The following is a 23,722-nucleotide window of genomic DNA, read 5'->3' on the forward strand; positions in this document are numbered from 1 at the left end:
GTTAAATGGTGTATGTATTTAATAATAAATTAAAATAGTACTAACCATTTCCGAGTTATCTGCCAAGATTTGCTTGACTACTCTGAGCTCAAGTCACCAATGTGAGTAATTCACGCCAGGCACGGGCACTGAAGGTTTGAATGAAAGTGCCTGGCTTTCAGGGAACACTTTCCCAGAATACACCATTCTCTAGTCTTATTTGTGTTCTCTCCTCACCCTGACACCCTAATGATTATCCCAGTGCAGCTTACCTGCCTTAGCAATCTGTACAAAGGCCATTTCTTCAGTTTCTCTCTTTTTAAAACAAAGGAAAACTTGCCAATGTTAACATATAGCAAAAGGAGAAAAACAGCCTGTTTGGTCCGCCCTCCTGGGTGCTGCCGCTACCTTGCAGTTTGTGACACACAGGCAGAGGGAGTTCTGACGACATGGAGGAGACAGCCTGAGAGCTAGCAGTTCATTCCCGTGGAAACCACGTGTCCCTCAGTGCAGGCAGCTCTTCCTACTTTGCTGTGTGATTTCTTTTGTGTGACTTCGAGAGGGGCTTGTGAATGATTTCTAAATGTGTGCCTCGCTGAGGCAAGCTGCCTGGGGAGAGAGTAACCCTGCCAAGCGAGGACAGAGGAAGCCAACAGGAACCTCGCAGTGCTGGAACTGGCTCGACCCTTACATGCAGGTTTTTAAATCGGCAAAACAGAAATCAAATTACTGTCATATTGTACTGGTGGAAGCTCAAGGGACTCTCTACCAGTGAATGATGATGAGAGATGCAGAACAGCGGTGTGTCTAATGTGTGGACTCTGAAGACAAATGTAAGTGCTCATATTCTCATTCTATATGTTATTGCTGTGTAATTTTCTTTTGGGCTTGAAATTATGCTTAGCTAAAATGTAATCATCTTACAATGAGAATTTCTAATGTGGAAAGTTGTTAATCTTTGCTTAAGACTTTTTTTTTTCTTTTATTAACTAAGCAACATAATATACGCTGAAATTTCTGACAGCAGCTTTGGCAATTCAGCCTAAGACTGACTGAAAACTATAATCCAAAGTACATTCAATTATTATGGGATTAACACTGGATGTTTTCTGAATGTAGAAGGCATGCAACCTGCTGTTTTGGCTTGCATGCTATTTTAACACTGCTGTGGCTAACGTAGTGTGATCAGCATAACCAACAGAATGAGAGAGAGATCAGAGAGATTCCTGGTAGTTACAAAACTTTTCTTTTTTGGCCAGGATCACATTTTTTCTCCCCGAATGCTCAAAACTCTGCAACCTCCATGTTTGAAGTTCATTCTGCCTTTTTGACCTTGCTTTGGAGGAAAAAAATGAAACCAAGCAGAGGACTCTACAAATATTATGAATGAATGGAATATACAGAAAGAGCCACTGCAGTTCTTTAACTACTACTGCAATCATGACAGGGGAAAAGCCAGCCAAGGAGCCCAGCATGTACACCAGCTTCAGTGACAGAGTGTGAGGACACAAAAATGGATGGTGAGCAGAGCCTATAACTTGTTAATATTTCTACACTTCATCTACTGCAAGTTCCAGCTTAGAAATGGATATGCTTTGTAAAGGAAACACTTCTTTGAGCTCAAGTACAAACTCCTTAATGCACCGAAATGAAGGCACAAGACTCTACAATAATAACATTAACTCTGGAGAAGCTAACACTTCAGATGCATTTAATTGGACAGTGCACTCGGAAAATCGAACCAACCTTTCCTGTGAGGATTGTCTCTCGCCACCATGCTTCTCTTTACTTCATCTCCAGGAAAAGAACTGGTCTGCTTTGTTGACAGCTATAGTGATTATTCTAACTATTGCTGGAAACATACTCGTCATCATGGCAGTGTCCCTAGAGAAAAAGCTGCAGAATGCCACCAACTACTTCCTGATGTCACTTGCCATAGCTGATATGCTGCTGGGTTTCCTTGTCATGCCCGTGTCCATGCTAACCATCCTCTATGGTGAGTGGTGTTGGTTTCCCACTTGTACTCACACTAGTAATAAAGAGCATGTGCATGTCATTAGCAGATTAGCCGGGTCTCAAGGGACAAAATAAACAGGAGGCTTTGTTAGTAAACCAGGGCCCTCTGTTACACTAGTTACTTAAACTTACTCTTAAATGGGGTTTTCCTATTTTTAAAAATCTACTATCTGTGATTCTTAAAGAGTTTTGTGCTTTGAAATTATTATAAATGCCCCAATGCAGTCATAAAGCAATAACTTATCTGCCATTCTGAATCCATTTGATTTTCACTCCTTTACATTCCCAAATATTCCAGCCTTTAAGAGAGAACAGTTCTATCTTTGTCATAGTTTTCAGCGCTTCTAATGGAGTGGTAATACCTTCCCAATTACCTGAGAACATTTGCAGTGGTGCAGTGGGATTTAATGTTAGAATATGCAGAGTCTCCATAAGAATAAATGAATTACTCCGATTTTCATTGTTCCCTGCCCAGGGAAGCTAATTTGGAAGGGTGCCTTTAAAAATGCATATGCATAAACTCCTCCATTCTGGTGTGGAGGAGGGTGGAAAACAAATGGAAAGAGGTTAATCTTGCTTTCTTCTCAACTGACTTAAAAAGAGTCAAACCTCTCAGCAAGTCAGCAAACACTGGGGTGGCTTTAGCTGGGAGTAGAATGTGGTGTTCTTTCCAAATTATAAGTAATACAGCCAGATTTTGAAGAAAGAAAGAGAGTTAAGACTGTTGACACAGGCACATCAGCAGTCATCCAGAGCTAGAAACAAGTTGAGTGCTGTCTTTAGGAGAGGATTTTCTGGCCAAGTCTTAGGGCTAAAATCTATCATTCCAGTCCTGAGGAGTGGGAAGGAGGGAGGTGAGCAAAGGAGAGCAAGCTCTGGTTTGCACATAATGGGTAATGCTCATTACAAAACAGCCTACTAGACCACGGATGTCACCACCAGATCATTTCATTAAATTCGCCTGTCATTTCTCAGATACACTGGAGAGGTCCTCGCCTCTTAAAACCCTCTCCTGCTCAAAGGCAAACTCCAGTGACTATCCACAGGGCCGACCAGTCCTGGAACTAAAACCGTTGCAGCGGCAGGGTGGGAATGACCCCAAGGAGGGGTGGAGATTGATGAGGGGAGAAAAGGCACCAGCCAGCCACCTTAGGAAGCTGCAACCTGCTGGGCGTCTCAGGCTCCGGGTTGCAAGTGCGCCCCCTAGCGGCAGCTGTTCTGCGTGTAGCCATTTCCCGGCGGAGTTGAGCTCCTCCCTGCACTGTCCCCTTGAACTCTGCTGGGGGAGGAAATGCCCCCTCCTTATCCCGGCTGCGGAAACCTGGCCGGAGGCTTGTGGCTGCCTCCTAGCAGAGAAAACTTCTTTAAGCGCCAACAGCAGTTCCGACCAGGCTGAGCACGCCTTCCCCCCAGGCACTGCTAAGGAAAAGGCTCTAGTTTTGTTGAAACTCTTTGCAAATAATCCGCGTGAAAGGCAGTAAGTTAGGCTTGTGTCCTGCAAACGTTACTTTTCTGAATACCTGTGGTGGCACTTTGGTTGAGAAAATATGTTTGAAAATGAAGAGTTTGTTCAGCTTTGTGGGTCTGGAATATTGGACTTTATATGTGGGCTTCATAATTTTCCTTCTCACATACACACAGACCTAACACCATTGCTTATACTGTTATCAAAATTAATTAGGTTTATACAACCATTAGGTCCCCCTCAAAAAATTTTTTTTAATGTAGACACTTTGCTTATGTCCATAAGTATATCCTATCTCTCTAATACAGCCGGCGACCTCCTTCGGGGGCCTCCCAGTGGAATCATCTGGAGAGCTTTAGAAGTGTTTGGGACCCACCCTCCTAGACATCAGGACTTCTCTAAAGTTCTCCACTAATTCTAATGTATGGCCAGGAATAAGAACCACCGCCCTAACCATTGGTTGGCAAAGTGGGGTCCCTGGACCAGCAGTATCAGCACCCCTAAAACAATTCTCAGGACAGAAAGCCATGATCTCCTTCACCATTGTCTTCATCCTCACCCCCATAAGCCCCAAATTTGAGTTTAACCCCTAAAGCATTATTAGGTAATTATGTTTCATTTTTAAAAGTAAAGACATATTCTCAGTTTGGATTTTTAGTCATTTATTCCTTCACGCCAATAGCATTTATGGAGAGACTTCTAAATGCCATCACGGGGTAAGACTGAGCAATTATAATAATGACAAAGGGATGGGCCTAACCACAGAAAACAGAAAACGTGTGAAAGACGTGTGAGTAAGTAAGGACAGTATACTGTGAGGTGCTTCATACAGGAGCCCAAAATATGTCATAACTTATGACCTAAGTAATTTAAAAGCAAAACAAAGCAAAAATATATATTTTGTTAGGCAGAACAGAGTGAAAGAAATGCTAAAGAGAAATCATATTATAGTGGACCACAGTTCTTATTAGGCTTTTTTGAAATACTGAAAATCTCTCATGTTGCCCTTTGCTGCCTCTTGTGCCTTTCCCCAGGACGGAGACTGTTGCAGTGGGAGAGAATCCGCATGCCAGAGGCAGCATAAGGCCGCTTACTGACACTAAGCTTCTGCATCCTAGGTTACCAGTGGCCTCTGCCTAGCAAGCTCTGTGCAATCTGGATTTACCTGGATGTGCTCTTCTCCACGGCCTCCATCATGCACCTCTGTGCCATCTCGCTGGACCGCTACGTCGCCATCCAGAACCCCATCCATCATAGCCGCTTCAATTCCAGAACTAAGGCATTTCTGAAAATAATTGCTGTTTGGACTATATCAGTAGGTAAGTGGGAATAATGTTTCAGTCTCATTTGAAATGACAGTTCATCATGACAGAACATCATGAATCTATTATTTTGTTTGTTGCAAGGTATGCTGCAACATAGCAATGATCAGATTTGCTAAGGGAAAGAAAAAAAAAAAACATTCACCACACTGGTTGACAGCATAACTTTGTATTGCTTTGCACAGGTAAGAATGTATACACCAATAGAGTCCAAATCAGGACTAGCCACCTTCCAAAACATCTCATGCTTTCAAAATCACTACTGTAACTCTTGAGTTTCCCAGAGACTTCAACATTTATAATCACCAGACTTGTGGTCACTATAAGAATACAGAGCTCCATACTGGAGAATTCACAACTTCGGGGGGCTAGGAACGGTGGCTGGTACTGAACTCAGAGGGAGAAGGTGAGAACAAAAGAAGGTGGCAGAACTTGCTCACAGGGCAGGCATTTTAGCCTGCCCAGCGTCTTTGCAACACCTTCCTCCTTTTATGATTCCAGAGGATTCAACCTGCTCCACTGAGTTTGATTACACACGTTCACCTATAACCAGCATTGATCTGTCACACACCTAACAATCTTGAAAGCTCAGGTAATGGAACCTAAAGTGGCAGCTCCCAGGCAGCTAAGCCAATTGCACATGTCACCTCAACAGGTTTAGTCAATAACCAAAAATTTCCCGGGATTTGTTTTGAAGTCATGAAGCTTTGCAGGCAGAAATGCCGTACATGCTATGGCCACCTGGGGGTCAGTTTCTACTAACATGAGAGACATGGGATATGGTGGCAGGCTTGACATCAGGGACTAGCATGAGTCCTAGCTTTGTAATAAAAAATGCAAATGTATAATAAGCAAACCATATAATATCTTGTGTTTTGGTTTCTATTGTTTGCCTTTCTACTTAAGATGTAATTTGCAGAGTAGGAGCTCCATTGTCTAGGTGAGAAAATTGAGGTGCAAAAAAATGAAATGACTTAGGCAAGGCCCACCTTAACAGGGCAAAGTTTTTGTTTGATTATGATGAGAATATTCACAAATTACATTGGTATGATTTTTAAAATTTGAAAAGTCTTTTCTCTTTTCCATTTTAAACTTCACATTATGGTCTGAAGGAGACAAAACAAAAGATCTTGCTGTACATTTTTGATAGATTAAGGAAGCTAAGTAGAGAGTGGTTTTGTGGCTTGCAAGGAGCAGTGGGGCTAAACTTCCAACACCAAGCCCTGCTCTTACTGATGAATGTATCTCCTTACTGAGAAACTAGTTCTGGCTCCCAGAAACTTTTTGTGCTTTCTGGGCCTGTGCAATTTTGGATTCATTATGTTAGGAGTGGTTCTCAATCCCAGCTGTGCATAAGAACCCCTGGGGATCATAATGGGTCCATTGTAGAACCTGGGAGTTCTAAGGTACAGCTGAGGACCACTGAGACAGACCATCAAGGAGGAAGTTGCACTTAGTTTCAGAATTCCCAGTTATTTTTATAGACTAGAGGTCTGGTGCAAGACAGTCGTGCACTAGGGGGAAAGGGAGTGTGCCCTCTCGCAGTCTGGGAGCCCTTGAGGCTTAGGCCATCAGTCGGACATCCTTAGTGCTGCCACAGAGGCGGGAAAGGCTCCTGCCATTGCTGCTGTGCTTGTTGTGCTCACTAACCATGAGCCGGTCTTGGGGCTTCTGACTGAGTGGTGTTCTCTCTATGGGAGTACACTGACCACCGGGGGCAGCTTCTGCATTAAGTGTCTGCCCTCTGGTGGTCAGTGTTCATCATAGCAACCGATCGTTCCTATATAATAAAAGGCTAATATACAAATAGACAGTTCCAGCATTCAGACTATTTGCACATTAGCTTTTTATTCCAGTTCTCTGGAATAATTCTTCATGTTTTCATCTATTTTCTTAAATATTAATCACTGTTATTTGGATATCTGATTAACCTGAGGATTACTATTCTCATGGGTCATTTTCCTCTTGGTTCTGTCAGTTAGCATGCCTGGTAATTTTTTTTAATTGAGTATTGAACACTTTGTAAAAAAAAAAAAAAAATGTGGATACTCTGTTGATATTTTCTTTCTTGAAAGAGTAGTCCTTTAGCTTTAGCAGGTGGTTAGATTGAGTACCCTCAATTCAGTCAGGGACTGAGTTTCTTTTAGGCTGGGTTTTATAAACACTGGTCTGTTTGTAGTTTACCCTTATACCCAGGGTATATTCTCTTCATAACCTCAAATGGAAACCTCAACGTTCTCCATTTTGACGAGCTCTGAACTACAATACAATTTTGTCTCTTCAACATTGTAAGTTGCTACTAAATCTTGAGCTACCATCCTCTCAGTTTGTTCCTGTAACAAAGTAGTAAATACCTTGAAGGAAAGGCAGCACACACTATTACTATATTATTTCACTCTTCCCTTCATTCCAGAATCTTTACTCCTAAGATCCAAACTGTTTTGTTAGCCTAATCCCCTCAAACAGTTTTGGGCCCTGAATTTTGCTTTATTTGATACTAATATATCTCTTCCTTAGGCTTTGAATCTCTACAATGTATCTTTTCTCATCTCATCTTTACTATCTTTGTTCCTTTGTTTTAATGTATATTTTCACAGTTAACTTACAGATGGATATTTTTAAACAAAATCTGGCAATGACTGCCTTTTGATAATGAAACTCAGCCTATTTACATTACTATAACAATGGGCATAATGTTTTATTCCTACATCTTATTTTCTATTTAACATATATTTCTCTTTTTAATACTTTATCCATTTGCTCCCATTTCAGGTTTGCTGACTTGCACAATGCCTTCTTCATTGCCTTCACCCCATCCCAGTTAGTTTGAATTTCTACTTGGCTCTTTCTTTTCTATCCCAAAAAGTCCTCATTATACATATTTCTATTAATATATCTAAGGTAAATAATAATCCCACTAAATTATTTTATTCCTTATTCATCATGAGTCCCAATTCATAGGTTTTAGACAGTTTACATAATTTTAAAGTAATCTAGTGTTGCTAAAGAGAACAGATTGACAGCTCTCAGAGGGGAAGGGTGTTAGAAGCCTGGGTGAAAAGTGAAGGGATTTAAGAAGAAAAAAAAAAAACTTGCCCGGTTTGGCTCAGCAGTTAGAGCATCAGCCCATGGACTGAAGTGTTGCAGTTTCAATTCCAGACAAGGGCATGTACTTAGGCTGCAGGCTCCATCCTGGCCACAGTCTGGACACATGTTAGAGGCAAACAATTGATGTGTCTCTCTCACATCAATGTTTCTTTCTGTGTGTCTCTCACCCTCCCTTCCACTCTCTCTAAAAATCAATCCTCAAATGAAGATTAGAAAACAAAACAAAAAAAACTCAAAGGGGGTGGGAAAAGTATAAGAAGGTAAAGAATGGAAAATGCTGAAGCTACTTGACTTGGGGTGGCAAGTACAAAATATAATGTACAGATGATGTATTATGAAGAATTATACACTTGAATTATACACCTATACAATTTTATTAACCAACTAGAGGCCCGGTGCACAAATTCATGCACCAGTGAGGTCTCTTGACCTGGCTTGCAGGATCAGGCCAAAACTGGCTCTCTGAGGGGTCCTGGATTGTGAGAGGGGCAGGCCAGGCTGAGGAACTCCACTGGTGCATGATTGGAGTGGGGGAGCATACTGGAGGTTGGTCATTCAGGGAGGGACCATGTGAGGGCTCCTGGGCATCCCAGGCCCATCTCACTCAGTCCTGATCAGCCAGACCCCAACAGCAAGCTAACCTGCTGATCAGATTGTCTGTCCCCTGGTGATCAGTGCACATCATAGCAAGCCGTTGAGGAGCCTTAGCATATCATTAGAATATTATGCTTTGATTGGTTGAATGAACAACTGAACACTTAGTTTTTGTTATATAGGATGTCACTTCAATAAATTCAATAAAATTTTTAAAAATATAGGAAAAGAGAACCAAGATGGAAGCATAGGTAAACAAGGTAATCAGTCCCTCCCATAACCACATCAAAATTATCATTAAAATACATAACCATCTGAATGGAAGTCCTACAACTAGAGAAGTAAAGAAGAAAGCACCTCAAGACTGGTATGAGGCACAGAATGGGCTGGTCCAGGCACCCACCTGTAAAGGCCTCCCATGAGGAGCAAAGGGTCCCAGCCCCACACCAGATCACTCAGCATAGGATGGCAGTACTGGGAGGAGAAGTCCCCATAACTTCAGGCTGCAAAAACCAGTGGCAATTGTGGCTGAGTGACATAGGCTGCTGGAGTCCCAGCAGTTCCTCATAAAGGGCAGGGGCATGAACTTACTTGGACTACCTCCCTCTGAGCTAAATCACTGGGGCAGTAGCTTTGGGTAATCTAGGGGCATGTGGGAAGGAACTGGATTGTCTGGCACCAGGGCAAGGTTTGGGAGTGGCTTTCTCCCAGACAGAGGTGCTCACACGGGTCATTGTTCCTGCTCTAGGACCTCCCCCTTCACAGAGCTAACTGGCAGACATATGAGTTTCCAACAGCCTGGCTCACACTGTTCACTTCACGCTGGTGATTTCCTGAGACCCTGCCCCATTCAATTTGTAGCCCTATCCAAGCCGTTTTCAGCAGCTTTTCCATTTGAATGGGCTATCCTGCCTCAGATTTCAAGCCTTCCTAAAATCTCTCAAACAAACATCAGCTGGCATCAGCATGCCCATACGTATCAATAAGAGACCAAAGGACTGGCACTCACATCACATGCTTTGTTTCATAGCTGGGCACTTCCAACCCCAACACAAGTAGCAGCGATCTGCAAATTGCTCTGTAGCTGCTGTTGGGCGGCTCCAGTTATTGGGTGACTTTGCATCTCTCAGCAGGGGCGGGGGGCGGGGGGGGCGGCGTGGCGCAGGGGCACCAGAGCCAGTACACCCATTGGATAGCTTTTAGATTACAACTCTACATGTCCATAAGTGACACACTCAAGTGTTAGACAGTGAGCACCAAAACCCCACTGAAGCAAATCCTGCTCTATAAAGATGTCTTTTGCTATATTCCCAGCTGGTCCTCACAGCTAATTGGCCTGGAGGTCAATTCCTCCCAGTAACCACAGCAGCAATCAAGGCTTAACTACAACAATACTGGCACCCAGCCCACACAGGGGCACTCCTGGAGTCCCCAGCTCAGGTGACTAGGGAGGTTGACCCTCTGGGTCCTACAGGAAATCTTCTACACAAGGCCACTATATCAATTCCAGGAGACACAGCAATTCTACCTAATACATAGACGCAAACACAGTGAAGCAGCCAAAATTTGGAGACAAAGACACATGTCACAAATTAAAGAACAGAAGTTCCAGAAAAAGAACTAAATGAAAATGAAACAAACAAACCAATGGTTATAAGGTTGCTCAAAGATCTTAATGAGAGATTCAAGGGACTTAGTGAGAACATCAAAGACATGAAAAAAGATGAGTCAGAAATTAAGCATACACTAACTAAAATAAACAATTTATAGGGATTCAACAGCAGAGTAGAGGATGCCAAGAATAAAATCAGCAATTTGGAATATAATGAAGCAAAAAAATATCCAATCAAAAGAGCAAAAAAATCTTGCCTAATAAAAAAGTAATATGCAAATTGACCATACCTCCACTACACCCACAAGCCACACCCACCAGCCATGCCCACCAGAACAAGTATGCAAATAAACCCAACCAAGAAGGCTACAGCCACAGAGAGCATGCTTGGGTTTCCCAGGCAAAGGAGGAAGCTAAGCTTTCCACCTGCCCTTGCTAGCCTAGGCCTCCACTCAAGGCTACAAAGTTTCAATTATAGAAGGTAAACAAATCCAAACAGAAATGGCTGTTGGCCACAGAGTGAGCAGGAGGCTTGGCTCTGCTCCAGGCTACAAAATTTCAATTGTAGAGGTAAATAAATTCCAGATACAAGGGCCTCCACTTGGATCACCAGGGGGTGTGACTGGACTACAAACCACCACAGGCCCCTCGCTCAGGCCATCCCACACCCCAAGGGAACCCCCACCCTGATCCAGGGCACACTTTAGGGCAAACAATCTGGCCCCAACCCAAGCACCAGGCCTCTATCCTATCTATAATAATAAGAGTAAAATGCAGATTGACCATCACTCCAACACACTATATGCCTGACCCCATGTAGTCAAAGATCCTGCTCCTATGTGGACACAAGATGGCCACCACAAGATGGCCAGGAGGGAGGGTAGTTGAGAGGCACCAGGCCTGCAAGGGAGAGCAGTTGGGAGGGACTAGTCATGCAAGGAAGGGCAGTTGAGAGGGACCAAGCCTGAAAGGGAGGGAAGTTGGAAGTGATCAACCCTGCAGGGGAAGGCAGTTAGGGGTGACCAGGTCTGCAGAGGAGGTAAGTTGGAGGAAAACAGTTTGACATCAATCAGGCTGGCATGGGAATGGTTAGGGGGTAATCAGACTGGTAGGCAGAAGCAGTTAGGAGCAATCAGGAAGGTAGGCAGGCAAACGGGAGCCAGCAGTCCTGGATTGTAAGAGGGATCCCAGATTGGAGAGGGTACAGGCTGAGCTGAGGGACATGCTCCCCCCATCCCTGTACATGAATTTCGTGCACCGGGCCTCTCGTAATAATAGTAAAGAATCAAAAAATATAAAGATAGCATAAGGAGCCCTTGGGACAACTTCAAGCATATCAACATTCACATTATGGGATGCCAGAAGGAGAACAGAGAGAGCAAGATATTGAAAACCTATTTGAAGAAATAATTATAGAAAAAAATTCCCTAGCTGGTGAAAGAAATAGAATTAAATAAATGTACAAGTTCAGGAAGCACCGAGAGTCCCAAAACAAGAGGAACCCAAAGAGGCCCACACCAAGATACATCATAATTAAAATGCCTAGAGTTAAAGACAAAGAGAGAATCTTAAAAGCAACAAGAGAAAAGCAGTTGGTTACCAAAAGGAAATGCCCATATGACTATCTGCTGATTTCTAAACAGAAATCTTGCAGGCCAGAAGGGAGTGGTAAAAAATATTCAAAGTGATGAATAGCAAGGACCTACAACCAAGTTACTCTATCCTGCAAAGCTATCATTTAGAATTATAGGTCATATAAAGAGCTTCCCAGACAAGAAAAAGCAAAAGGAGTTTATTACATGAAACTTTGAAGGGTATTCCAGAGGGAGAAGAAGAAGAGGAAGAGGAAGAGGAAGAGGAAGAGGAAGAGGAAGAGGAAGAGGAAGAAGAAGAAGAAGAAGAAGAAGAAGAAGAAGAAGAAGACAAATACATATCTATCAACAATTGAATCTAAAATAAATAAATAAATAAATGAACAAGGAATCTAGTGAACAAAATAAACTGATGAATAAAATAGAACTAGAATCATGGAAACATGGGACAGAATGATGAATCTGAAAGGGAAAGGAGAATGGGGAGAGGAGGGAGCAGGAAGAGATTAACCAAAGAACTTATATGCATATATGCATTACTATGAACACAGACAATAGTTGCTGAAGGCCTGGGGCAGGGTGGGAATCAGGTGGAAGGGAGTAATGGAGTGGGACAGTACATTTATAATATTCTCAACAATAAATATTTTAAAAATATAAATTAATAAAATTACTTACCAAGATTTAAAAAATAATAATAATAATCTAGTGGTGCACTAGATCTATTTAAGTAAAACAAAAAATGCAGAAACCATAAAGAAACATATAGATATAGCTGACTACATGAAAAATTGTAAGTTTTATATAGCTAAAGTCAATTATAAGCAAAATCAAAAGAAAAATACTTCAGTGTATATGAATAACAGACCAAAAGTTGATCTCCTTAAAATACATTTTAATTTTTTAAGAAAACAAGAAGACAGTCCTGGCCAGTTTTGCTCAGTGATTAGGATGTCAGCCTGTGGAACAAAGGGTTGTGAGTTTAATTCCTGGTCAAGGGCATATGCCTCAACTGTATGTTCAGTCCCCAGTCTCAGTCAGGGCACATGTGAGAGGCAACCAATCAATGTATCTCTCTCACATCAATTTCTCTCTCGCTCTCTTGCTCTCGCTCTCTCCCCACCCCACCTCCTTTCATTCCACTCTGCCTGAAAATCAATGGGAAAAAATATCATCAGGTGATAAACTATAAGGAAATAAACTATATGAGCAGGCAATTCACAGAGAAATAACTTGAAATGGACAATAAAAGTCATAAAAAATGTTTAGCTTTTTAAACAGTTATGGAAATGTAATTTAAGACAATAATGCAATATCATTTTTACTCATGGCAAAATTAAAATGAGTTAAAATACCCAGTGTTGTTTGGGATATGGTGCCCTATGTACTCTCTTATCCTGTTTGTGTAATATGAATTGTTTGTTCTTGGACAATCTAACAAAAGTTATTAAAATTTGACCTAACAATTCCATGAGAGAATTCTCCAGAAAAACAAAAGTAAATACAAAACTTTTTAATATTGCAATTTGGGAGAATGGAAATTTTGGGGAAAGTGGAAAGACTGGGTTATGGTTAGTTTATGGTTGGGCTGTTATTTTTTTCTAAATTTTGGAATATTTTGCAGCTGTTAAAATATTGAGTTGGGCCCAGATGGTGTAGCTCAGTGGTTGAGCATTGACATATGAACCAGGAAGTCATCATTTGATTTCCAGTCAAGACACATGCCTGGGTTGCAGGCTCAGTCCTCAGTGTGGTCAAAAATACTTCAGTGTATATGAATAACAGACCAAAGGTTGATCTGATGTTTTGTCACTGATGTTTCCCTCTCTCTCCCCATTCTGAAATCAATATATATACAGGCATATTTAAACATTGAGTTGGGATTATTTTATATTCAAGTGGAAGAATGTCCATGGTGTTAAGTGTAAAAAGCATGTTTTGGCATCCGATGAATGATCTGAGCCCATTCTGATAAAAAAAAAAAAATAATAGTAATACTATGGAAATAAATGTGTATTAGCGCTGAGAAACTGTTGAAAGAATTCACACTTGTCAAAGAGGTAAAATTTAAAAGAATGGCGAGATTGTTATATTTTCTCTTATGTACTTTTATAAAATTTTGTCACAAATATGATGATGATGAAAAATAGTTACATGCACATGGTGGGAGAGAGTGCTTCATGGAGGAAGTAGGTGGCTGACCTTCAAAATTTGCAAGGATCTAAAAAATGGCAGCCTTGGTAACCACATCACAGGTTACTCAAGTTTCGTTACGTTAGTTATTTTTGAGATTTGCTGTTTCTTTTTCACTGCTTACTGATACTAACTTGGTCACTTTATTTTTTCCAAGGCTTCCAATTCTGAGGAAAATGAATATAATTACAACTCAATTGTGTTTTCTATTTGTGAGCTTCTCTGAGTAAAGGGGTGATGACAGAAAAGACTGAAGCATTAGATTAAGAATGATCCTAGAATCCTCTATGGATTTCATTTTCCCTTCACAAACCCAATATTCATGACCAGAAGTAACTGTGTTTTCATTACAATATATAAAGTAAGCAAACCCTTCCTCCCTTATGATGTTTGCCTGGCTAATGCCATATGAGAAAAAACAATGGCCATTACTTATTCCCACCCATCTTTAACAGGTAAAGGTATAAATTGGCTAGAGCTTCCTCCTCCTCCTCCTCCTCCTCCTCCTCCTCCTCCTCCTCCTCCTCCTCCTCCTCATTCTCCTCCTCCTCCTCCTTCTTCTTCTTCAAGAATACCCTTCAACATTTCTTGGTTTGGTGGTGATGAACTCCTTTAGTTTTTTCTTGCCTATGAAGCTCTTTATCTGACCTTTCATATTAAATGAGAGTGTTGCTGGGTAGAGTAATCTTGGTTATAGGTCCTTGCTTTGAATATTTCTTGCCACTCTCATATTGCCTGCATAGCTTATGTTGAGAAATCAGCCGATAGTCTTATGGGCTCCCTTGTAGTTAACTGCTTTTTTCTTGCTGCTTTTAAGGTTCTCTCTTTATCTTTAGCCCTTGGCATTTTAATTATGATGTGACCTGGTGTGGGCCTCTTTTGGTTTCTCCTGTTTGGGACTGCGTGTGCTTCCTGAACTCTTAAGTCTAAGTCTACACTGAGTGGCCAGATTATTATGATCTCTGAATGCATAATAATCTGGCTACTCACTGTGTGTACATAGATAGATGATGATGATAGATAGATAGATAGATAGATAGATAGATAGATAGATAGATAGGAGGCCTGGTGCATGGATTTGTGCATAGGTGGGGTCCGGCCAGCCTGGCCAGGGGGAAGGGAAAAGGGCAGTTGGCCAGCCTGCTTGCTGGTCTAAGTCCTGGTCGAGGGGACAATTTTCATATTGGCCTTTTATTATATAGGATATATACTGAATGGCCAGATTATTATGTATTCAGAGATCATAATAATCTGGCTACTCAGTGTATTCCTTTCACCAGATAGAGATATTGAAACCATAGGTTTTCAATATCTTGCATTCTCTCTTCTTCTGGAATCCTTATAATGTAAATGTTGGTATGCTTGAAGTTGTCCCAGGGGCTCCTAACACTATGTTTATATTTTTCTAGTCTTTTTTCTTTTTGCTCTTCTGAATGTGTGTTTTTTGCTTTTTTATATTTCAAATCATTGATTTGATTCTCAGGATCTTCTACTCTACTGTTGAATTCCTGTAAATTATTACTTTATTCGATTATGTATGCTTAATTTCTGACTGGTCCTTTTCCATTCTTTGGCATTTTGACTAAGATACTTGAAAGTCTCAAGTCCTATGAAACTCTCATGAAGATCCTTGAATAACCTTATAACCATTTGAACTCTGTATAAAGTACTTTGCTTCCTTCTATTATATTTCTTTCATTTGTTCCATGTTGCTTTGTGTCTGCATTTTGGCTGCTTTCCTGTGTTTGTTTCTATGTATAGATAGAGATGCTATGTCTCCTGGAGTTTGTTGAGTGGCCTTGTGTAGTAGGTGTCCTATAGAGCCCAGTGGATCAGCCTCCCCAGTCACCTGAGCTGGTCAATCTAGGTGCTCCCTTGTGTGGGCTGTGTGTACAGTCTTATTGTAGTTGAGCCTTGATTGCTGTTGGTGTCACCGGGAGAAATTGACCTCCAGGCCAGTTGGCTGTGAGGGCCAGCTACAACTACAGTGAAAAATCTGTGTGCAAGAAATACCCCTACTGAGTAGGACTTACTTCAATGAATGTTCATTCCGTTTGCCCCTTGAATGTGTTGCTTGTGGATGTATATAGAGTTGTAATCTGGTATAGACTGAAGCAGTCCACTGGGTACACTGGTTCTTGGGTCTTCAGGGAGGTGCAAAGTTAGCCATGCCTGGGCCACCTAGCAGGAGCTACAGAGAGATATGCAGATTCCTCATATTTGTATTGGATTTGGAAGTGCCTAGGTAAGGCCCTACTGTGAAGCAAGGCAGACTAGTGCTGGTGCTGGGTCTTGGACCTTTTATTGATAGGTTTGAGACATGCTGACACCAGCTGCAGCTTAAGAGATTTCAGCAAAGTCTAAATCCTGAGCCAGGACAGGCCATTCATATGGAATAGCTGCTGCAAACAGCTTGGATGGGACTACAAATTGGACAAGGTGAAGTCTGAGGGAATCACTAAGGTCAAGCAAACAGTGTGCTTCAGAGGACTCAGATATGGTTGCCAGTCAGCTCTGGAACAAAGAGCATCTAGGAATAAGAACAACAACCCCTGCAAGCACCTCCATCTGGTACAAAGCTGATCCTAAGTTCCTGTCCCAATGCCAGATAATCCAGTTTCTCTCTGTATGTGTCTGGGTTCCCCAACACCTCCAGGAGCTGGAGCTCAGAGGAAGTGAGTCCAAGTAAGTTTGTGCCAGCCCTTTCAGAGGACAAGTAGGTCTCTGGCAGCCTCCATGTCCCTCAGCCATAATTCCCCCCTCCCCAGGTTTTTACAGTCCAAAATTACAGGGAGTTCTCTCCCAGCTCTGGCACACTGGGTGGAGGGTTCTTGCTCCTCATGGTAGCCTCCACAGAGACAATCTTCCTCTGGATTAAAAACCCAGCTCATGTGGGTGCCGAATCAGCCCATTCCATGCCTCTGCCCCTCCTACCATTCTCAATGTGCTTTCTTCTCTACTTCTCTAGTTTTAGGACTTCCACACAGCCAGTTTTCAGGGGGTTCTTAATGATAATTGTCTTGTATTTTAATTGTTATTTTGATGTGATTGTGAGATCCTATGAGTACTGGCATTTACCTAGACTGCCATCTTGGTATCTATAAATCAATTTTTTAGACCTATGTACTTTTCTTGGTTCTGTTTTTCTTTTCTTTCTCTCTCCTTTGTGTGTGTGTGTGTGTGTGTGTGTGTGTGTGTGTGTGTGTGGCTTCAAATTCTACAGTGAATGAAGTAAATACATATAAACAAAGATAACTACTAAAAATATTAACACTTAAGGTTAAAAATTATATGCACATTTAGGTCCAACAGGAATGATAAATATGTATGTTTAATTTTTCTATCATACCATATCTTCTGAAAAAATGCTTAGAAAATATAAAATAAATCAGCTGAATAAAATCAGCTCAATCAGTTGATGCTCTATTGGCCTTTCTGCTTTGGCACATTCCCAGCTTCACTGCCTGAAACTGAGTATCTGAGGATCCCACTTAGGATTTTTTCATCTGGGACTGGACAGGTTTATGTCCACCTGGCTCATTGCCAGGAGTCAACCTAAGAAGTAGGTTTCAGAGATTCTGCAGGCAACCTGTTCTCTGTCCCACTGCTTGCAGATCATGTTGTAGGTGAACTCCTACCAGGATACAGATGAAACCTTGTAAAGAATTAGTCTAATTTGCCTTTTCCTAGGTTTCTCTATCTTTGCATTTTCTGTCCTAGGTGAAATGAAATTGCCTTTCCTTTTTACCTTTGCCACACTGCATAGTCATACCCAGAGTTCCAGGAGAGAGCTCTGAGCATCATCCAGCCTGCAGATGAGTAGGTCAGTGTCCAGAAGCAGGGATGTTCACAGCCATGTGGAGAGAGGCTGTTGTCCTTCTCTAGAGTATTACAGCACCAGAGAGCGGCCAAGTGACCAGCTGTGCTGCCACTGCCTTGAAACAAAGGCTCTGCAGGGCCACTTCTCACTCCTGCCACCTCTTTCTCTTGTCCTTAGAATACATCAGTCCTTTCTCTTTCTGCCCACAGGTGCAGGTGACTTTGGGAACATCTTCCCTGCCTGACCACCTCAACTTATATTTAGAAATATAACATCACAGAAAACCTATGCTCTTGGAGGACATGTTGTCCTTCAGGATGCTCACCCATGGGTAAGAGGCTATTTAATAGCCCAGGCAAAGTGACAGCTGACTTCTCTCTGCATGGCAGACTCTATCCATAGCTTGGGACAACATGCTCAATAAAACAGCAGTTAGTAGCATACACCCTCCAGGGTCACTGAAAACTGATGAGAAAATTAAATGATCCAGTGATTTAAAAAAAAAAAAAAAGTTCTATCCTTTTGCTCAGACTGTTGTTTTGACCTATTTCATGGACTGAGTTTCTTTGCTCTTTTGCTAATCATTATTTTAAGTAGGAGGAGGCAGAGAAGAAGGAACAGGACTGGGAATTTAAAGCAGAGGATTAGTATCCATATAATTTCCCCTCCTGCCCCCCTCCCATCTTGAGCTGTCAGGAACCTGCAGGCTCTGGAAGATCCCCTCAGATTTCAGCCCTTTGATAATACCCCTCAGTTCCCTTCTACTTAGGTATCTTTTGACACTTGTGTTTGCATTTTAAAAAATATATATTTTATTGATTTTTTACAGAGAGGAAGGGAGAGAGATAGAGAGCTAGAAACATCGATGAGAGAGAAACACCGACCAGCTGCCTCTTGCACACCCCCTACCGGGGATGTGCCCGCAACCAACATACATGCCCCTGACTGGATGGGACCTTTCAGTCCACAGACCAATGCTCTACCACTGAGCCAAACCGGTTTCGGCTTGTGTTTGCATTTTAAGCTGTTCTTTCCAAACCCTACTAACCTTTGCTGCAGCTCTTTCTTTTGTTTGTCTTGGTCCTTTCTTTAAAACCTCTGAACCAGGTCCCATCTGCTGTCTGTCTTCCAAAGATTCTTCCATCATTTGTGAAATACTAATGAGAAGAGACCCTTTTTCTTTTTATGGGTTGTTATAGTTTATTCTTATCAATGCATTTTATCTTTTTAAATCATCAAATGGAAATTAAGAGTAAGAAAGCAAAGACACATGTGCTTAGATACTATCTTGATCCACCAAAAATTATATATATATATATATATATATATATATATAAGGCTAAGTGAACAACTGAACAGATGACCAAACAGGCTGTGTGGGGCAACCAGGCTGGCAGGGGAGTTAGTGAGGGACAGCCAAATGACTAAGCAGCAGGATGCATGGGGCAACCAAGCTGGTATGAGGGAGCAGTTGAGGGTGACCAGACTGGCGGGGAGGGGCAGTGAGGGACAACCAGGCCAGCAGAGGGGAGCAGTGAAGGGCGACCAGGTTTGTGGGAGAGTAGTCGGGGGGCAACCACACCAGCAGGGGGTTCAGTAAGGAGTGACCAGGTTGGTGGAGGGCACTAAGGGGCAACAAAGCTAGCAGGGGGGCCGGGGGAGCAGTTGGAATGACCAGGCTGGCAGTGAGAGCAGTTGGGGATGACTATGCCTGCCGGCAGGGTAGTTGGGGGTGACCAGGCCAGCAGGGGGACAGTTAGGTGCGATCAGGCAGACAGGTGAGCAGTTAGGAGCCAGTGGTCCCGGATTGTGAGAGGGATGTCAGACTGCTGGTTTAGGCCCGATCCACAGGGCCTAAACCAGCAGTTGGACATATCCTGAGCAGTCCCAGATTGGAGAAGGTGCAGGCTTGGCTGAGGGGACCTCCCACCCCCATGAACAAATTTCATGCACTGGGCCTAGAGGTCGGGTCCCTTGGTCTGGCCAGCAAGATCAGGGCTGATTGAGGCCATGGGAGGTTGGCCAGCTGGTGGAGGGGCCACAGGAGGGTGGCTTGTGGAGGGGAGGGGCCATGGAAGGTTGGCCAGTGGGGAAGGAGGGTTGTGGGAGTTTGGTCAACCATGGGAGGTTGGCTGTGGGAGTGCACTGACCACCAGAGAGCACATTCATTGAGCATCTGCCCCCTGGTAGTCAGTGTGCAACATAGCAACCAATGATCATTCGGTCGCTTAAGCTTTCATATATATAAATACATATTTTTTGTTCCTTATTGTCCTTTTATGCATTTACATAATTCTGTGGATGTATCTCCCCTCTTCAAACTGTTGCCTCCTCAGCATTTTTTCTTCCCTCTCTGATCTTTCTCTGTTGTTTTGGTAGACCACTTCTCCTCTTACTCCTTAAATGGTATTAGACTCTCCAGATCCATTCTCAACATTCTCAGTTTATTCTCCATTATTTTGCTCCATTCTTTCCATTTCCATGGATTCAGCTATTAGAAGAATACTGATGAACTGATCAGCTTATTTTCTAGCCCACAGGGTTGTTCCCCAGGCCTTCAGACTCCTGCAGCCAACCATCTGATGGACACTTCTAGCCTGAAGTTCCATAGGAACCTCAGTGCTATTTGATAAAAACGTGTACTCTTTATCTTCCATTCCTTCTCCTGAAATATCTAAAAACATAGTTTAATGTCTACTCAGTCACTAGACACCAAGATTGATTCCCCTTTTCTTCACCTCCATTCCCAAGTAATTGACTAGTCCTTTGGGTTTTTAGTTATTTTATAAATCATTCTTCTCTTTCCATCCAACCCTCACCATCTCTATCCTGTGCTAGTCTAAATGTTTTTTACTGTCATTCTCCACTTTGTCACTCAAGTCAACTTTATAACATATAGATTTAACTAAATCATTCTTGTGTTGGAAACTCCTGAATGACTTTGTTGCCAGTAGATGACAGATCCTTAAATGAGAAACAAGCCTATAAATATAGTCCCTCTATGTTATATCCTACCACAGTTTGCCTTACATTTTATTCTCCAGCTTCAATTGCCCATAATCCGCATGTCATTTAACCTTTACTTTTGTATCTTCTGCTTCAAGTTTCTTCTCATCTCCTTGCCTGGATAATTTCTGCTTTTCTTTTGGTATCACCTCCTCCAGAAAGCCTTCTCCACTTATCCCTTCTCTCTAAGGATTAGTTACTTGCCCTGCTTTGATTCTTCCATAATTCTTTTACATATTACCTTTTCACATATCATTTTTATCCCCCCTTAAATCATGAGTTCCTAGAGAATAAGAAATGAAAAACAAACAAAAAGTTATACTTCATATTGATCCCAATTTATCTACACTAATAAAAGAGAAACAATTAACAATCACTCTGCTACACCCATCATCCAATCAGGAGCAAGCAAACAAATTAATCCAAAAAAGATGTTGGCAGCCACTGAGCTGGAGCAAGCAGAAGGCTTGTGCTGCCCCCAGCAATGGAGGAAGCCAAGCTTCTTGCCCACCTTGGCCGGCCCTGGCCTCTGCTCAGGCTACAAAGTTTCAATGATAGAAGATAAATAAATCCCAGACGCCTGTTTCCAGCCGCCCGGGTTTCCACTCAAGGAGATGCTGAAAATGAAATAAAATGACATAAAATGACATAAAATGACATAAAATAAAAAATAAAATAAAATAAAAATAAAATAAAATAAAATAATAAAATAAAATAAAATAAATAAAGGAAGGGCTGGGAGCTTGGGTCGTTGGAGGCCATAGCCAGCCTGAAAACAGCCCTCAGCCTCTCACCCAGGCTGGCCACACCCCCAAAGGGTGAGGGTCCCCACCGGGGGGCTTGACCAGCATGCAAACAGCCATCAGCCCCTCACCCAGGTTGGCTAGGCACCCCATGGAGACCCCCACTCTGAAGAGGGTGATGCTAGCCTAAAAGTGGCCCTCACCCAGGCTGGCCAGGCACCCCAGCAGGACCCCCACCCTGATTCGGAACACCTTTTAGGGCAAACCAGCCCACCCCCACCCATGCACCAGGCCTCTATCTATACTAATAAAAGTGTAATATGCTAATTAGACTGGGAGACCTTCCAGGAGACCTTCCAGATGTTCTTCTGGACAAAGCCATGGTGGTGGGGCTGAGATAGAGTCGGTTAGAGGCCAAGAGAAGAGGGAAGTTGTGGGTAATCAGGCATGTGGGGGACAGGGCCATTGGGAGTATTCAGACCAGCAGAAGGGTCAGTTGGGGGCGAGCAGGCCACAAGTGGGGGTCAGTTGGAGGTGATTAGAACTTCCGGGGGCGGGGGCAGTTTGGAGTGAGCAGGCCAGCAGGGGGGCAGTTGGGGGTGATCAAGCTGGCAAGGGGGGCATTTGGGGTTGAGTAAGCTGGTGGTGGGGGACAGTTGGGGGAGAATAGGCCGGCATGCAGAGTGGTTAGGGGCAATCAGAAAGGCAGGCAGGCAGGCAGGTGAGTGGTTAGGAGCCAGCAGTACCAAATTGCAAGAGAGATGTTTTAATGCCAGTTTAGGCCCGATCCCTGCAAACCAGCAGTAAGACATCTTTCAAAGGGCCCAAGATTGGAGAGGGTGCAGGCCAGGCTGAGGAACACACACACACCCCACCTCTGGGCACGAATTTCTTGCACCAGGCCACTAATTTAATACATAATGCCTATCTAGGGATGCGTGCATACAAAAATTAATTCTAGATTCTGACACTGAAAACACTTTCAATAATTTTTTATTTCCTTACATGCTCAGTTTCAAAAAGCTGTTTTTAGGTAGGCTTTCATGTAAAGTTTGGAGAAAGCGTATATTTATATAAAAATAGACTACTTTATTTTGTTTTATTTATGCCAACCATGCTGTAGTTATGTTAAATGACAAAATAATAGTGCCTGCAAGAAGGAAATGCTGGTGCATTTTTCCCCACCAGCTGGTGAGCTTTGCTTTGAGATTTTAAGACTTATTTGGAAAGTGTATTAAAATCATCTTCCTCTAACCCAGGTTCTGTCATATCAGAATCTGCATAGTCTCTCAGGGTAGTTTTCCTTTATCCTGAATTTTTTAACATCTATAAAAAGGGGAGTAATATATATCCTGGATGGCTCATGGGTCTCTCAGGCAGGATCTCCCCATTGCAGCTAGTCATTAGTGGGGTCTCCACAATCTACAATCCAGGCATCAATTTTACAAGTTCAGGTCTCTCTCTCTCTCTCTCTCTCTCTCTCTCTCTCTCTCTCTCTCTCTCTCTCTCTCTCTCTTTCTCTCTCGGATGGTCACACTCCAAAAATTTGGCTTAAATTAGATTAATTAAAATAAACTGACTTATTTAATATATACATTTTATATACCATTTTCCTGGATCTATTCACTTACAAGGAAAAATCCTTCCTGATGGGGCAATCTTCTCAAAAGGCTATAGAAAACATCATGAAGTTAGCGAGTGTCCCCAATAGGCCTTGGACAGTAAAAGCATGTGAGGGACAGACTGAGAAGTGAATAAAAATACATGTACTGCCGAAACTTGTTTGGCTCAGTGGATAGAGCATCTGCCTGTAGACTGAAAGGTCCCAGGTTCGATTCTGGTCAAGGGCAAGTCCTTGGTTGCGGGCACATCCCCAGTAGGGGGTGTGCAGGAGGCAGCTGATCGAAGATTCTCTCTCATTGATGTTTCTAACTCTCTATCTCTCTCTCTTCCTCTCTGTAAAAATCAATAAAATATATATTTTAAAAATATACATGTACTTACCAGAGGTTTGGATGCATATTTATGTTTTATTAACATGAATCTACACTAATAAAAGAGAAACATGCAAATTAACCATCACTCTGCTATAACCATAAGCCATGCCCACCAGCCAATCAGGAGTGGATATGCAAATTAACCTAACCAAGATGGCAGCCGGCCACAGAGCTGGAGCAAGCAAGAGGTTAGGGTTGCCCCGGCAATGGAGGGAGCCAAGCTTCCCACCCTGGCTGGCCCTGGTCTTTGCTCATGGCTACAAAGTTTTAATTAT

The 23,722-nt window shown here is 42.5% G+C and overlaps 1 protein-coding gene across 1 annotated transcript in view; it reads left to right on the forward strand.

The window, feature by feature from the left end:
* The first annotated feature begins 404 nt into the window (after positions 1-404).
* The window catches only part of HTR2A (5-hydroxytryptamine receptor 2A), a 108,125-nt gene continuing 84,807 nt past the window's right edge, over positions 405-23,722 (forward strand). Inside the window, exons 1-3 of the mRNA XM_036456921.2 lie at positions 405-812; positions 1,239-1,975; positions 4,579-4,779. Of these exons, the coding sequence (XP_036312814.1) occupies positions 1,564-1,975; positions 4,579-4,779 (613 nt within the window). The 5' untranslated portion in view covers positions 405-812; positions 1,239-1,563. The remainder of the gene's footprint in view (positions 813-1,238; positions 1,976-4,578; positions 4,780-23,722) is intronic.

Source organism: Pipistrellus kuhlii, unplaced genomic scaffold, assembly GCF_014108245.1.
Source record: "Pipistrellus kuhlii isolate mPipKuh1 unplaced genomic scaffold, mPipKuh1.p scaffold_m20_p_3, whole genome shotgun sequence".
Taxonomy (NCBI): Eukaryota; Metazoa; Chordata; class Mammalia; order Chiroptera; family Vespertilionidae; genus Pipistrellus; species Pipistrellus kuhlii.